Source organism: Dermacentor silvarum, chromosome 1 (genome assembly GCF_013339745.2).
Source record: "Dermacentor silvarum isolate Dsil-2018 chromosome 1, BIME_Dsil_1.4, whole genome shotgun sequence".
NCBI classification, from domain to species: Eukaryota; Metazoa; Arthropoda; class Arachnida; order Ixodida; family Ixodidae; genus Dermacentor; species Dermacentor silvarum.
Window position 1 is genome coordinate 439,862,439 of NC_051154.1, and position 14,142 is coordinate 439,876,580.

The 14,142-nt window shown below is 51.3% G+C and overlaps 1 protein-coding gene across 1 annotated transcript in view; it reads right to left on the reverse strand.

The window, feature by feature from the left end:
- LOC119437718 (homeobox protein EMX2) overlaps positions 1-14,142 on the reverse strand; it is a 92,020-nt gene that overhangs the window by 36,138 nt on the left and 41,740 nt on the right. The window contains exon 2 of the mRNA XM_037704692.2: positions 455-627. Coding sequence (XP_037560620.1) covers positions 455-627 — 173 coding nt within the window. The remainder of the gene's footprint in view (positions 1-454; positions 628-14,142) is intronic.

Consider the following 14,142-nt stretch of genomic DNA (forward strand, 5'->3'; position numbering starts at 1 on the left):
GTTAGCTTTGGGTAAGCTAAGCCACTTGTAAGCTAAGTCACCAAGCTGTTTCTAAAGCTCGCGAATAAAAGTGCTTGCTAAGGGAGTGGGACATCTCCTGTGCGAACGAACACGTCTGTCTCGCTCGATGTGGACACCCTGCTCCGTACTCACACACACACACAAACAGTATTTGCGTCGAAAACAGCATTGCAACGAATCGTCACGTTGGACATACTAATTAGTCAAGACGGTCGGCCATTGGGAAAAAGCAGTTACAAAAAGACATACTTCGTGAGTTCAGCCACTGATCTATATTCGGCTGCAGGAATGGAGCCATAAGCTCCATCCCTCCCCCTCCCCCTGTCATGTTACGCTGATAAAGGACAACGCTATAGTTTGACCTCGGCACCATCTGACGGGAGCCGGGCGCATTATCAAGCAAAGATGCCCAGACGGCGCCCCATGCACTGACCTGCGTTTCGGTGAGGCTGAGGGACTGCGCGAGCTGCTTCCTCTCGGCGCCGACGACGTAGTGGTTCTTCTCGAAGGCGTGTTCCAGCTTCAGCAGCTGCGACGGCGAAAAGGCGGTGCGGATCCGCTTGGGCTTCCGGAACGGGTGCAGCAGGAAGCCCGCCGGCTCGGGACCTGGACGGGACAAGGACCGCGCGGTGAACACGCAGGTCTCCACCACTCGACGCCGCTTTCCTTCCGCTCTCGTTATGTATAACCTCGCTCGCTATGCACGTTCTGCTCGAAGTCCCGATAGGTGCCTCTCTATCTTTCAAAAAATGTAAAGGTTGGTACGTAACAAATATGCGCATCTTTAGGAGACGCAGCAACGGGAAGAACAATCACGGATGTTGTTATGTTGACTAAAATTATGCGGCGCTGTTTCGAACCAATGTTATTCCAACAAGCCCCCCAACGTAAGCCCTTGATCGATATTTTAAAAATACCGGTTGTCGTAATCTTACAAGTGCCACTTTTCGTCATATGCCTGTTTCTTTCTTTCTTTCTTTCTCTTCCTTCCTTTTTTTTTTTTGATTAGCCGAGAGCATGGATGGGATCGCAAAATCCGGTTTTATGAAATCTCACTGCCAGACAGGAAGGCTATCATGAGGTCTAGACAGGTACAACAAGCCACGTTCAAGGAATGTCAGTATGTATATCTGCGCATATTTCGATCGTCCCTCACTATATTTCGGCCGCGGAAAAACCTTGGTCCAGTATACAACTGGGTCCGGTATACATTTTCTTTGTTTCAACTCCAGTTTATATAGTTGATGTTCTCCTTTGCAGCAGCGCTTCTTCGAAACAGCCAGCTAATGGCACCGCGCGACTCCATGGGTGCAAAAAGGCGCTACTAATGAGCGATGGCCCCGCAAAAACGCAACGTTGTCATATACATGTGTACGAAATGGGCTTTCCAATTACCGCAAGTCCGCTTTCTGGGCGGTGCTTTTCGGAGTCGTGGGCGGCATGGGAGGTTTCCGCGCAGGTTCTCTGTGTTGTCTGAGTTGTTTGTGTCTAGAAAAGGTCTTCAACCGTGTTGATGCGCTTTGGCACAAATTTAGCGGTAACCCTCCCCCCTCCCTCCTTTTTTTTTTTTGTGCGACGGCTATCCTCGTCACGGATTCTGTTACTAGCGTCATCAGCCAAGGAGGAAAGATTGGGCAACGGTAATAATCGACAATTAAAGGATGCCCACGATGGAGCTTTGGTTGCCACCTCGCAATAGAGACACCAGCAAGGACAACGTACACTTGCAGCAGAATACCGCACGCTTTTGAGCGCAATGACCGTGGAAATGCATTAAACGCATCGGAGACAGATGTCGCTTAGAATCGTCCCAACGCTGGCAAGCGAGACGGGCAAATGTGGCCCGGCGATACACGGGAACCATTACGCAACAAGGCGACGTGTGTAGAACAAAGTTACTCCTTGATTGGTCAATCCAGTACCGATTTCATTCCTGCATGCGCCCTCCCCTTCACACACTCGCTCTCTTTCTTCTATTCGAATTTTGCTTTTACGAGCTCTAGCCGCGAGCACCGCGCAAGATGTACAAAAGGTCTCACGCACGACGGTAAAGTATCGGCATTAGTCGCATTAGAATTCAAAGCACCGGAGTGTTTATTCAGCTGCCGCGAATCATGAATGTCAATAGCAGTGGGACGCAGAAATATTTAATGCCTGCAAGGGTGGGATCGTTCGCGCCATGTGTGCACAGGCGCGAACACTCGAAAGAGAGGCCCCGCCGCGGTACAATGCCGTTCGGCAGAGAAGCACTGCAAAAGGGCGGCGTGAGAACGCGACAGACGTCGCGCGCTGCCCGGGAAGAGAGAGAGGGGGCGCTGCGGGCGACAACGAGAAACATGGGCGGGACGCCGAAGCGCTCCACGCCATCCATCCGAGGCGCGGCTAAAGAAAACGTTGCGAATCGAGGTCCTCGGAGCGCTTTGTAAATAGCCCCAGCTCATCAACGCGCCGCGGCGGTTGGTAACCAGAGCGCCGAATTAGGACTCCATTGACGCCCTATGAAAACTCGCCGCGTACCCCCGCGCCTAGTCCGAACGCCAAAATGCGTCACCACCGTCGTCTGCTTCCATTGTCGTCTGCCCGAGTGTGTATGCCATAGTCTGCTACAGATCGCGCCGTCGTCGTCTGCTAAGCCGCTGAAGAAGGGGCGGATATCACCCGCCTCGCACCCCCTCCCAGCGCAGCAGTCGTGCTCATTCTGTGCCAACATCTCTGTTGGACGAAAGGGGGCGGGCTGGCTCTAAGGGTGGGGGGTGTTGTATGGATCTTTTCGGGGGAGTGTCATGTATACATAACAGGGGCCAGCGGGCGACGGGCGCTCACAATGGAGCCCTAACAAACGTATAATTCACACGCCCGCGTCCCCGAACAAACCGCGTGTCGGCAGGGCATCCACAGAACGCTATGTCGCCTCAGCACCAACCCCTCGCCCCCCGTCCAATATCCCCAGTCCATGACGCGCCCCGTCTGACAAGCGCGCCCGAGCGGTAAGAGAGCGCGCCGACGCCGCCGCCGACGACGGCGGGAAAAGACCGAAGCAGAAACATATGTCGCGGATATGCGGCCGCTTTTCAGCGCGCATTAGCCCCGCTTCCATCCAATGCACCCCCCATTCCCTTCCCCCACGAGCTCTCCAATGTGGCACTCTTCCCCCCTCTACCGCCTCACTGGAGAGCGAGCTCATCTACGAAGCGAGCGGGCGCGCGCTACCGACGACTAAATCTCCCGGCGAGTCCCGGCTTCCCATTCAAGCGATTCGAGTATGGCGGCCGTCGCTTTGAACCGGGGTTCATAGCGAGCGTCAATCCTGTCTCTTTTTCTCCGATGCCTGTGTTGGCACCCGTGTTTCTCCCCTCCCATACGACATTACCCCCCCTCCCCCCCCCTTCGACTCTCGGCCCCCTTCATTGCAGACGGTGTGTATCGCCCCTGTGTTCCCCCTCTCTTTTGCTGCTCCGACAAGGGAGACGCGTTCATTTCCGCGACCGACTCCGCTATTGCGCGCATTTAATGTTCCCGATCGAAACCGACCCTCCCCTTCCTAAGCAGGGGTTCCCCCACTTTCCTTTAACCCCGCGCCCGGCGCTTTGATCCCCTTTCGAGCCGCCGATTGGCCCGCCAGCCGGGCTCCCGAGCTCTACGTCGCCGCATCCGGCCAATGGCGTTCGCCGCCATTCATTTCGTCGCCCGATGACGATGGCAACTGGGTCGGGCGGCAGACTTCCCGGCGTTGTGCTCGCCCGGCTCTTATATTATCGTTGGCCGACGTACGCGCGTGTGCTTTCTTCTTCTTTACTTTGTCCGAGCAGCATCGATTCATAGCCACGCTATAAGACAGCCTACCAGCCCTCTTTTCATAAAACGGCTCGGAGAGCCGTGTGCCACATAAAATATCCCCAACCCTAGCACCTCTCCCCCTTCAGACCTTCCGTTTCATATGCTTCCTTATTCACGCTTCTTTGTGCGCTTCTGCGCTAAACAAAGACGCATTGACGAAAAAAAAAAAAAAGTCGTATATAGGAGCAGCGATGCGTACCGTGTTCCCGCGAAAATGATCATGGTCCTTTGTGCGCTAAGTACGCGATCAAACCACTCGATTCCCGTCAAATTCATGCTGAATACCATTTCTGCCGTTGTGCAACGCCGCTCGAGCGTTCGTGTTTCGCTCCCCGCTCCGGACGTTTTGCACCGTCGCCGCCAGGCCTAATCATCGCTCGTTCGAGAAGGAACGCGCCGTCGCTCGCATAACGTCTGTTGTGTGCACCGGTAATCGGTTTAAGCCATCTGCCCGAGCAGAGAAGTATATATGCACACACAACCTGAGGCTAAAAGCGTAAGCCTGCTGTCCAGCGCTCGCTTATGCATGCAGAAAGAACGTCGGTGTCACCAGCTGCTCGCGGTCGGCGTTCAAAATGCGCCTGTGATAGTTAACGGCGTATTGCCCGGTAATTTATTTTCTATTCTTTTCGCGAAACAAACGGAGCAGCTATACCGGTCCAACGAGCGTTCAACAATAGCATTAAACGCTTTTTTTCCGTCAAGAAACTGCGCCGAACTTTGGCATATACTGTAAATAGCCCGAGCTATACTCCTCCATTAGCCAGGTATGCAGCGGCCCTGCTTCAATGACGTCGACTGCAGGTATACTAATCGACACCATTTAACACTGCGAGCTAGTCGCGCATGTCTGGCACTATTGGCGTCCAATACAGTCGAGAGCTGCGACCGACGCAAATGCGGTCTTTACGTGGACTCTTGACGCGACTACGGTGGCGTAACGCGACGAAGACGCGTCATGAGTTCCCGTCAAGGTTGCAGTCACCGCACCATGTGGCGCCACCAACGCCCTAACTCCCGCCTCACTTTTTCGCTGTTAACTTAAAGAGTGTCTGTTCGTTTCAGTCGAAGTATTAGATGACATAACAGATCCCTTCAATTAATTTTGACGTTCCAGCTTCCGATCAAATAACTATCCTTTATTTTATTCGCTCCTATATTTTGCTTGTTTTTTTGTCTCCTCTAATCAAGGAAAGACGGGAGAATGCAGGAATGGAAAGGATAACGAGGCTGGCCGTTCTTCCCCCGCGGGCCTTGGACCCGTTTCAGCGCAGTGTCATCCGCGGCGGACTTTTCGTGAAATGAAGCGGACAAACAAGCCTTTTGTTGATAGTTCCTTCTTCCTGTCTCGCTCTCTTGCTCCACTTGAGACGGCCGTCCGCGGAACACGTCACCCCTCAGTCTCCGGCCATAAATCCGCCTCTGCCACGTATTCCGACGGACCTCGCGCAGGCACTGTATATAACGTCGTGGGCCACGCGGAATCGCGCGCGCGCGCAGAGGCGTTCGCCGCGCGAGATTGATCGGAGTGACAGACCGGGATCATCAGTCTCGCTGAGCGAGCAGGACCCCGCAGCACACTTACACCGCGGCCGAGAAACAAAACAACCACAATGGCTCACGGCGGGGGCAGGTCATTTCTCTCAGCGGGCCGCAATGGCCGACCAAAGCGCAGGGAAAAAAAAAAATAAGAAAACGTGACTATAGTAACAGCGGCATATGGAAGCAAACACGAAGTTTACGAAGACGGCGCGATTGCCTTCCACGCCGCCGCGTATAAAGTTCACCCACGTGTTAAGAACAAGAAAAGAGGACAGCTAGCCGAATGCATATACATATAGGAGCACAAAGAGTGTGGGAAGGTCAATGGAGGTCACCCGGTCACGATTCTCTCACCTTAGCTAATGTTGTATTAACTATTGTTGCAATCCCACCCCTTATATGTAATACCCCCGTGTGGGGTCTTTAAGGAAATAAAGAAAGAAAGAATGTGCCCCTCTAGAGCAGCCATGTGCGCGTTTAGGCGAACCCGATAATGTCGAATCGACACGCTATACGCGTCGGGTCGATCTGGGTGCAGCGCGACTTGCGGTCGGACCCGCTCCCGTCGAAGTTGGAGCAGCTGCTTCTCCGTCGCTTCAGTGTATACGTATACGCACCAAGTATGCTTCAACAAAGCTCTACAAATTGTTCGAAGAACAGACCCTGCCACCGTGAAGACTCCGGGTGTTTATTTTTTCCTTTATATTTCGCTTCACTCCGGCAAGAATAAGGTTAGTGGATTGTGTAGGGGACACAGCAGTCAGTATGCACACGTGTGGTCGATATAGTAGTGCACGCCTGTATGGGCGCGAACAAACAGCGAATAAACAACCGACGCCGAAAGCGATAAAACGTCCGCAGAGGCTGCTCCCCAGATATGGTCATTGTATGGTCAAAAAAAAAAAAAAAGAAAGGTAGAAAAAAAAAATCTTTTCATTACGGAGTTGTGAGTTATGTCCCCCCAGCTTCCTTTCTTTCTTTTTAAACCTCTTTGTCCTTAATTGCGCACTCGTACCTCAAACTTGCGCATCTTGCAGCACCGCCTGTGCGCTCATCGCGGGTATGCAACCATATAATATGTGGAAATGACGCACACACACCCTCTCCCATTTCCTTATTTTTAATTATTTCTCACTGTATCATTTTGTTTCTTCTGCCGTATACATTCTCCGCTGTATACAGAATGGGACGCACCCGGGAAAGACTGCACAGAGGCTCCTTCGCGATATTTTCGGGGGAGTTTGCTTCCGTTCTTGTAGATATTTCCTCGTTTTGCCCCAATTCGACCCCCGCACGTAATACAGAGCGCGCACACGCCATCGTCCCTCAAAGGCACGACCTTGCGCGGCACTCCGCGGCGCATGCGCGTACGTGTCCGGCACTTTCTCGAAAACAACACGTGACACCGCTATACACTGCGTGGCACCTGTTTGTCCCGATATGGCCGCGATGTATATAGATTTAAGCCAACGGCGTGACCCTCGGCTTAAAGGGGCTCCCAAGTTGACAGCTGGTCGAGCTGACGTTTATAGACGGAGTGAAGGCTCTCCTCCGTCTTGACGGATAAAGACGTCGCGGAGCGATACACTCTTTCACAAATAACAATATATGTTACTTTACATCTTGGCGATAGGAAACGTAGCGCCTGTCATCCGAGTCGGGGTCGATTCAATGCCGCAAAGCCCGCACGATGCTGCGCATCGCCGCCCGTCTTACTTTCGCGTCACGCACATGGAGTTCGCGATGCAGGAAAAAAAAAAAAAAGCTAACAAACAAAAAAACTGTTAAACGTATTATTAAACTTTGCTCGGACGTTGCACGAAAAGCGGGAACCACCGATGGAACGTGCCGCTGTTTTTTCTATGCACTATCGCGTAATCGACGTTCATATCATTGGAATTGAGACCAAGGGATACATTTCTGCCAGGTGCTGACATCACGCGTTGGTATTTATCCGCGTATTTGAGGTCCGAATCACACCAAAGCACGAACGCCGCTGCCGGTTTTATCGTGATGCCGGACCCGTAACTACAACTGCAAACTTCCTCGTGGGAGTCTGGCCATTCAACATGGACGTGAACGCACATTCGCGTCAGAATAATTTTTACCAGAACGTTGAGCAAGCTTTAGCTCGGGGCTAATTAGATCCGATTTCCCTATCCAATCTACAACGCAGAAATTATGCTTTTATGTAACAACCGCCGAACCGATCCGAATGAAATCAGTTGCATTTGAGAGACAACGTTAAATTACAGTAACTCCAGGAAGAACAATTTTGATTAATATGGGGGTTATAGAATATTTTTTACAAAAACTGGCAATAATTGAGACATTTAAAAAATATAGTAACAAGCTGGATGTTCACGAATCTGTCGCTCTGCACCATTAACACATATCGTAGTTATGTAAACTGCACCTGTTAGTAAATCTAAAGTGGACAAATTTGATTTGTGAATTTAGAGCTTACGTGAAGCAGTTGCAATATTGCCGAGGGTTTTGCAAAAGTCGCTCTCACAAACTAAACATTTGAGAGCAGTGCATAGTACTTGAAATTTGTCCGCTTTAGATGTGTTATCTGGTGCACTTTAGAAAAGCGTGATATTGTTTTTTTTTTTTTTTTTCACTGTCACTGAGTTACATGGTTTTGTACTTTTGCAATTTGCGAGATTAAAAAACATAAGCTGGTGGCACAAATTGGCAATCAATTCATCATAGTTACTAGAGTTAAACATTTTCTTTCAAATGAAACAATCCACACCAAAATTAGTCCAGCCACTGCCGAGAAAATCGGTTTCCCCGTTCATATATATGTATTTCGATAGGGACCCCCCGTTGTTCTACATTTCGCCGATGGACGTCACGCAATGGAAATTCGGACAAATTTAGAAGAGCAGACAATACGGGCGAATGCCCTCGAATAATGTGCCGAGAAATTATCACTGACGTAACTCATAACTTTTGTGTTCTATACATAACGTTTAGTATTCTAAAGAGACACAACAGACGTTTTACGTCGAAGCCGATAAACCGGTGGAGAGTATTTGCCGGGTATTTTAAGCTCTGGAATTACTATCGTAATTACAGAGCTTAAATTTCAGCGCCATATTTAAACCGGCCACATTAAATGTTAGCTTCAAGACACAAAGAAAGAAAAAATAACGAAAAAAGAAAAGGTAGAGACATGTCGACAGATGCACGAGATCTTGACATATATATGTAATAAAAAAAAGAAGAAAAAATCCACAGACGCAGATGTCGACATGATGTTTAGTCGCATATCTCCGTTAAGCAAATGCGCCGCGTTTACGTAATGCGCCGCTGTTCTGCTCGCTGACTTGCGTCACAATATGGCGCGACGACGTGAAACAATTATTCGGCAGCAATCGACTGGCGAACGGTCGCGCGTGTAATCCGCAGGCTTTCCAGTCGCACGACGCTTAAAACAACGACAAAGATAAACACTAAATCAATTCGCGCTGATAGATCGTTTTTCAAAACGCTATTTGTACTTCTCGCGAAAAAAAAAAAAAAAAAACTGATTACTAGCGCGAAAAATGAAAGGCGCAAGCTTCCCTCAGGGTTCCATTATCATCGCCTATATTATTATTATTATCATTGCCACCGTCATCGCGTGCGGAGCGTCCTCATCATCACGCTGCTTGCTTAATTAAACGGGCATTTTGCATACTTAATTAGCGGCAAATGGGATCGCGCGAAGAACTGCGACCACATATACACGTTGCCCGAAACACACGTGACATGATATATATACGATCGCACTTTCGCAACAGGCAAAGCCCGGAGCTCTTAGAATAAGGACGGTGTGCGCGATGAACACGGTAATGTATAGGCCTTATGTTTGACCCTTTGTCGTCTAGAGCGGCGCTTTCGACCAGTGGCCTATACCACTGGACAACACAAAGGAACGCTTTGTGTTGTCTGCGCGGACAATTGAGAAGGGGCACTTTGTGCAAACCACCTTCTAAGTGGACATGTCCCGCACCGGAAAACAATCTCCGCGCGGATTCTCCCGCTGTATACACGGCGACGCGTAATAGCGCTGTGGAATTGCAGGCGTGTGCATTGAAAACAGCAGGTGTTGTAACAGGACGATCCCAACAATCTCACATGCTTCTCTCATACATGCATGCCCAGGTGCAGAGTTTTGGAACATAAAGCCCCATCGCATATTACTACAATTTCAAAAGATTGTGCGGCATCCCCATGTTTGTCCCCTTTCTTCGTTTAACTCCTTGGCATTTCATTGTCCTCTATATGCGGCGTCGCACTGGGTACTGAGCAACGTTGGTACTGGGTACTGGGCGTCGTTGAATGTGGAAGTCAGTGACGGTGGGTCTCTTTGGGAGGCCTAAGCAGGGGCGGCTTGACAAATCGATAAAGAAAAGAAAGGAAAAGAAAAAGAAGAAAAGAAGGAGCAGGAAAAACGCAGCATGAATTGACCGGGGCAACAAGACGGACGTCGCATCAAGTATACCTTGGCAAAGATGTAGGCAGATGAAAATGTTAGGGCTGAGAGTGTGATTTTGCAGAGCACCTTAAAATTCGAGCTTCGCGTTGTGCATGGGCTGCATCTCCGCTTTTCACCAGTGACTGAATAAGCACCTGAAGAAGTGTCATCAGACTGACGTCTTTACTTGTTTTAAGCACCAAGGACAACGACAGTGGTCCTATACTGCTTGGAAGTAGTGCTCGGCATATATGCGCGCCAAATACGCGTGCGCAGCCGCTGGCACCCTCCAGTGTATGCGCACACGCGGCACAAAAATGCGCAGGCTGCAGTATATGGCAGCGCCGGGAACAAAAAAAAAATAAAAATAAAAAAAAACGGCCTGCATTTATTACGCGAACGCGGTGTCCTCCTCCTCGACAAAGCACAACAGTGAAGTAATCCGGTTGCCGGTCTGAAGAGGGCGCCTGAAGATGCTATAGCTTCGCGGTGGCTTCATCCGGCTATCGGCTACAAGGTGCGAGCACAAAGCGGATCACGCACGTGCAGAGCATGGGCTCTTTCTTTGTCCGCATCCTCCTCAGTATGCCCAGATTGGCCGCCGGATGGATCAACGTGTACCCCTTTAGGCGTGTACCCCTCCTACGAGACGTGGTTGCTCCTTCAACGACACGTCTTATACACGTGCGCACGTTAGTTCGCCGTTTTTCGGATCTCGCGCCTGACGCAGCGGAGGGTTATAGTTCACGGGGCAGATGGTGGACAACGCTAAGGGTAGGCGCTCCATGAGGTACAAGTTGTCCATCTATATGCTCAGCGCTGCGGCTGCGAAAGCTGCCAACGTACTCATTCGAATGGATTGGAGTCAGGACACCGGTGCCTGGATCCCAGCAGAGCTCCCAAGGAGGGCGACTCGTTGGGTTAGGAGATTGTTCACGCGACGCGAAACTGGACCACCCCAAGCCACCACACTCGGCTCGTCCGAACCTCCGTGCGATTTGAATGCACTGCAGCGCCATTAGTACAGTATGCGGCAAGGTTCGTATGATGCAACTGGTTTCATCATCCGCGACAGTTGAACGCTGCTACAACAATGGTAAACGCTGGGCCTTGAACAAAGTGTGGCATCGAGGGGGATCGCCAGAAGAAAGTACTGCAGTCTACGTACGCTGCCGGAGTTATACAGAACCGCGGTCGTCACAGAGCGCGATTCGCCTCTTAACACGCGCATATATGGACCGGACGACGTCACCCGTGACGTCTGCTCGCCCTCAGCTTCGCTCACGGCCTCGACGATCCCTATACTGCGGTTCGCTCGGCCGCGCAAACGACCAAGACGACTGCAGCGAACGGCGCAGCAGTGTACAGCTTCAACCCGACGTGTTTCCAAAGATAACGACAATGGCCAGCCCCTCAGAGCCAACGGGATCCTTCTCCGGAAACGCCGGGGTTGCCCCCAATTACCGGGCCGAGAATCCGCGCCGACGGCGTCTGTGTATACACAAAGCCACGCGCGCTTGCTTTTTACACGCTCGGTATACACGCACATCGCGACCGGCGAGCGCAGTGTGAGGCGCTTTCTCGGTGCCGGCTGCGTGCTGTGGTGTGCGACTCGCCGGAAAAAGAAAACACACGCCGCTCGGAGACGTTGGTTGTGGTGTGCTACTGCAAACGGCGGCTCGCTTGGCCTGCGCCGAACACTGGGCGCGCCTTCTTCGAGCGGAAACCTCGCGTTTGGCCGCTGCTGGAGTCGCTATTGACGGGCGGATATGCCTCTACGCGACTCGACCGTCTTCGCGAAGGTTGCCACGGCGGGATGCAAAGCTATAGGAAAGCCGTGACAACGTCATCAATTTTTAGAGACAGCTGTCTATTTTACTCGGACCGTGAGTCGATCGATCTCGCCTGCGAACACGTTTCACTTCTTTTTCTTTCCTTTTTTTCAAAACACGCTTCCCGCCATCAACGTAATCTTATTTATTCGTTTATCATGTCATTATGGGCACGGGCGAAGACACTGAGACGACATACTGTCATCAATCAGATTTTCCTATACGTCTATAATGAACAGTCTTCCTATTGCTTTTAGTTAAATAATCGCCATCTTTGGTATTGCTGCTGATCAACGACTGAAACATACGTAGGCGCCTGACGCGTCTTCATAGTAGTCGCAACTGCGTCTTCCATAGACATGGCGCTCTTGGCTTTGCAAGCAGCTGCGAGCTCAAGCTGGGTCTGAGTCCACTGCCGAATACGTGTACTAGAAGGTAGAGTGTCGTTCTCTGAATAGGCCCCGGGTTTAGGGGACTCAATCAGTGCTGTGGAACTTTCATGTTTTTGCTTTCCTCTTTTTTTCCGTCAGGATGGTGTTCCACGAAGAACGTTCGCGAGAATGTTCGAGTACTTGGCTGATAATGAGATTTATCCTTACCTTAGCACACGCCTATTGACGGGCAATGTGTTAGTACGGGGAGTGGTGTTTAACAACAGGTGTTGCATGCACTTAAAAAATGGCTACTGTACGCCTCTTCCCCCTTTACTGATGACAACTCGCGGCTTCTCCCATAACGTGTAACCAACGCAACTGCTGGGTGGATATAACTGTAAGAGTTGTTAAATAATACTGCGGGAGAATAACACAACACTGTCATCATCATCATAATCATCGTCACTTTTCGTCGCGTCGTTTTTCCCTAACGCATCTCTAATAACCGTGTTCTTACAGCAACCACTCCAGAATATGCCACACATGCTACGTCTGCATCGAACCCGACTATAAGTCCCAGCAAGTATAAGCTTTTCAGACTGAAATCGGCCGTCGAGTTGACTGAAACGCTAGCGCGTCGGGCCGAGAGGACGTAGGGGCGAGTTGAGTCAGCCCGACCCCGAGGGGTGGGTAGACTCGCTCGACCCGCTTGGCAAAATGCATGTATACCCGCGGTCAGGTCGGTCTGGGTCAGCGCGAGTTCTGACTGCGGGTCCGCTCGCGTCGACTTCGCGGAGACGAAGCACCTGGGAAGAGTGTCGGCCTATTTGAACGATGCGAATGCTTGGTCCCTGTAATCGACGTTTCGGCGACTCCACGGTTAGGTAAACGGAGTGCGGTCAACGAAGAGCCGGCCTCAAAGGCGGGGACGGGAAAACCGCAGCGCTGCGACGAGCAAGTAGATGGGGGAGGGGGACCCGGGCTTCCCAGCTTTCGCAGACGCGTGCAAAGAAGCAGCAACGACCACAGAGACACACACGCACAAACCCAGGACGGAAAAAAAAAAACCAAAGTGAAGCAGCGGCTGTGACGGGCAACCGCAAAGCCGTCAGTCGTGGAGGGTCTCTCTGGCGCGCGCGCCGTCCGTCGGGCCAATTAGCGGCCGCCCGCTGCGACTGAGCCGCGGCTGCTGCCGCCAAGGAAAGAGAGAAGGTGGAAGAAATGAAGCAAAAAAAAAAAAAAGAGAAGAAGAAGAGCCCCGGAGGCACAAGTCTGAGTGACTGCAATGCGCGCGACCGCCGCGGAAACACCTGCTAATGAGACGGCGCCTTCAAGCGCAACGCGGGCCTGCAGCGCGAACGCCGGCGCGACGTCGTCGGTGCACCTCTCTCGTCACAGCGGCGGAGGCGGCCAGACTCTTGCCTCGTCAACGGACGACGCGACGCATCACCGTCCGCGCTGGTGGTAGCAGCTGCTGCTGCCGATACACGGAGAGCGGAGGTCCTTGTCAGCTATGGAGACACGGATGATATATATATTACAGACTGCAGCCCACACTCCCGGAATGACAAGAACTGATACAAATGGTGTGATTTTTGGAGTGATTGCGGCGTGTGACCATGTGACAAGATGGTCACATCTACTGTTAATTCTCCTTACTATATAGGGTAACGGCTGCGTGCTGATACATAAGCAGATTCGAAAGCCTGCGGATATAGTGCTCTCGTCGTGCACGATCGATGGCAGCATCGATGTCTTCAAACTTGAATTATTAGTCGAACGTACAGTACTCTGCGCTATAATTTGATTGAACTATAGATAGATGGAGAGACAAAAAAAATCCGTTCGTGTTTCCAAACCAGCGTAACGCCACATCAGCAAGATAATAATGCTCATGCAACTCTCAGCGTTTCGCGACAGGAGAACCAGGAGGCACCATACAGGTGCAAACACGGACTGACAATTTAGGGTGTCGGAGCATACCGTTCTACCATTGCCCTATCCGCTTGCTCCGACTGCACAGTCACGGTAAATCACGCGCAGTCAGCAGCAGGAAGGGCGTAACGGT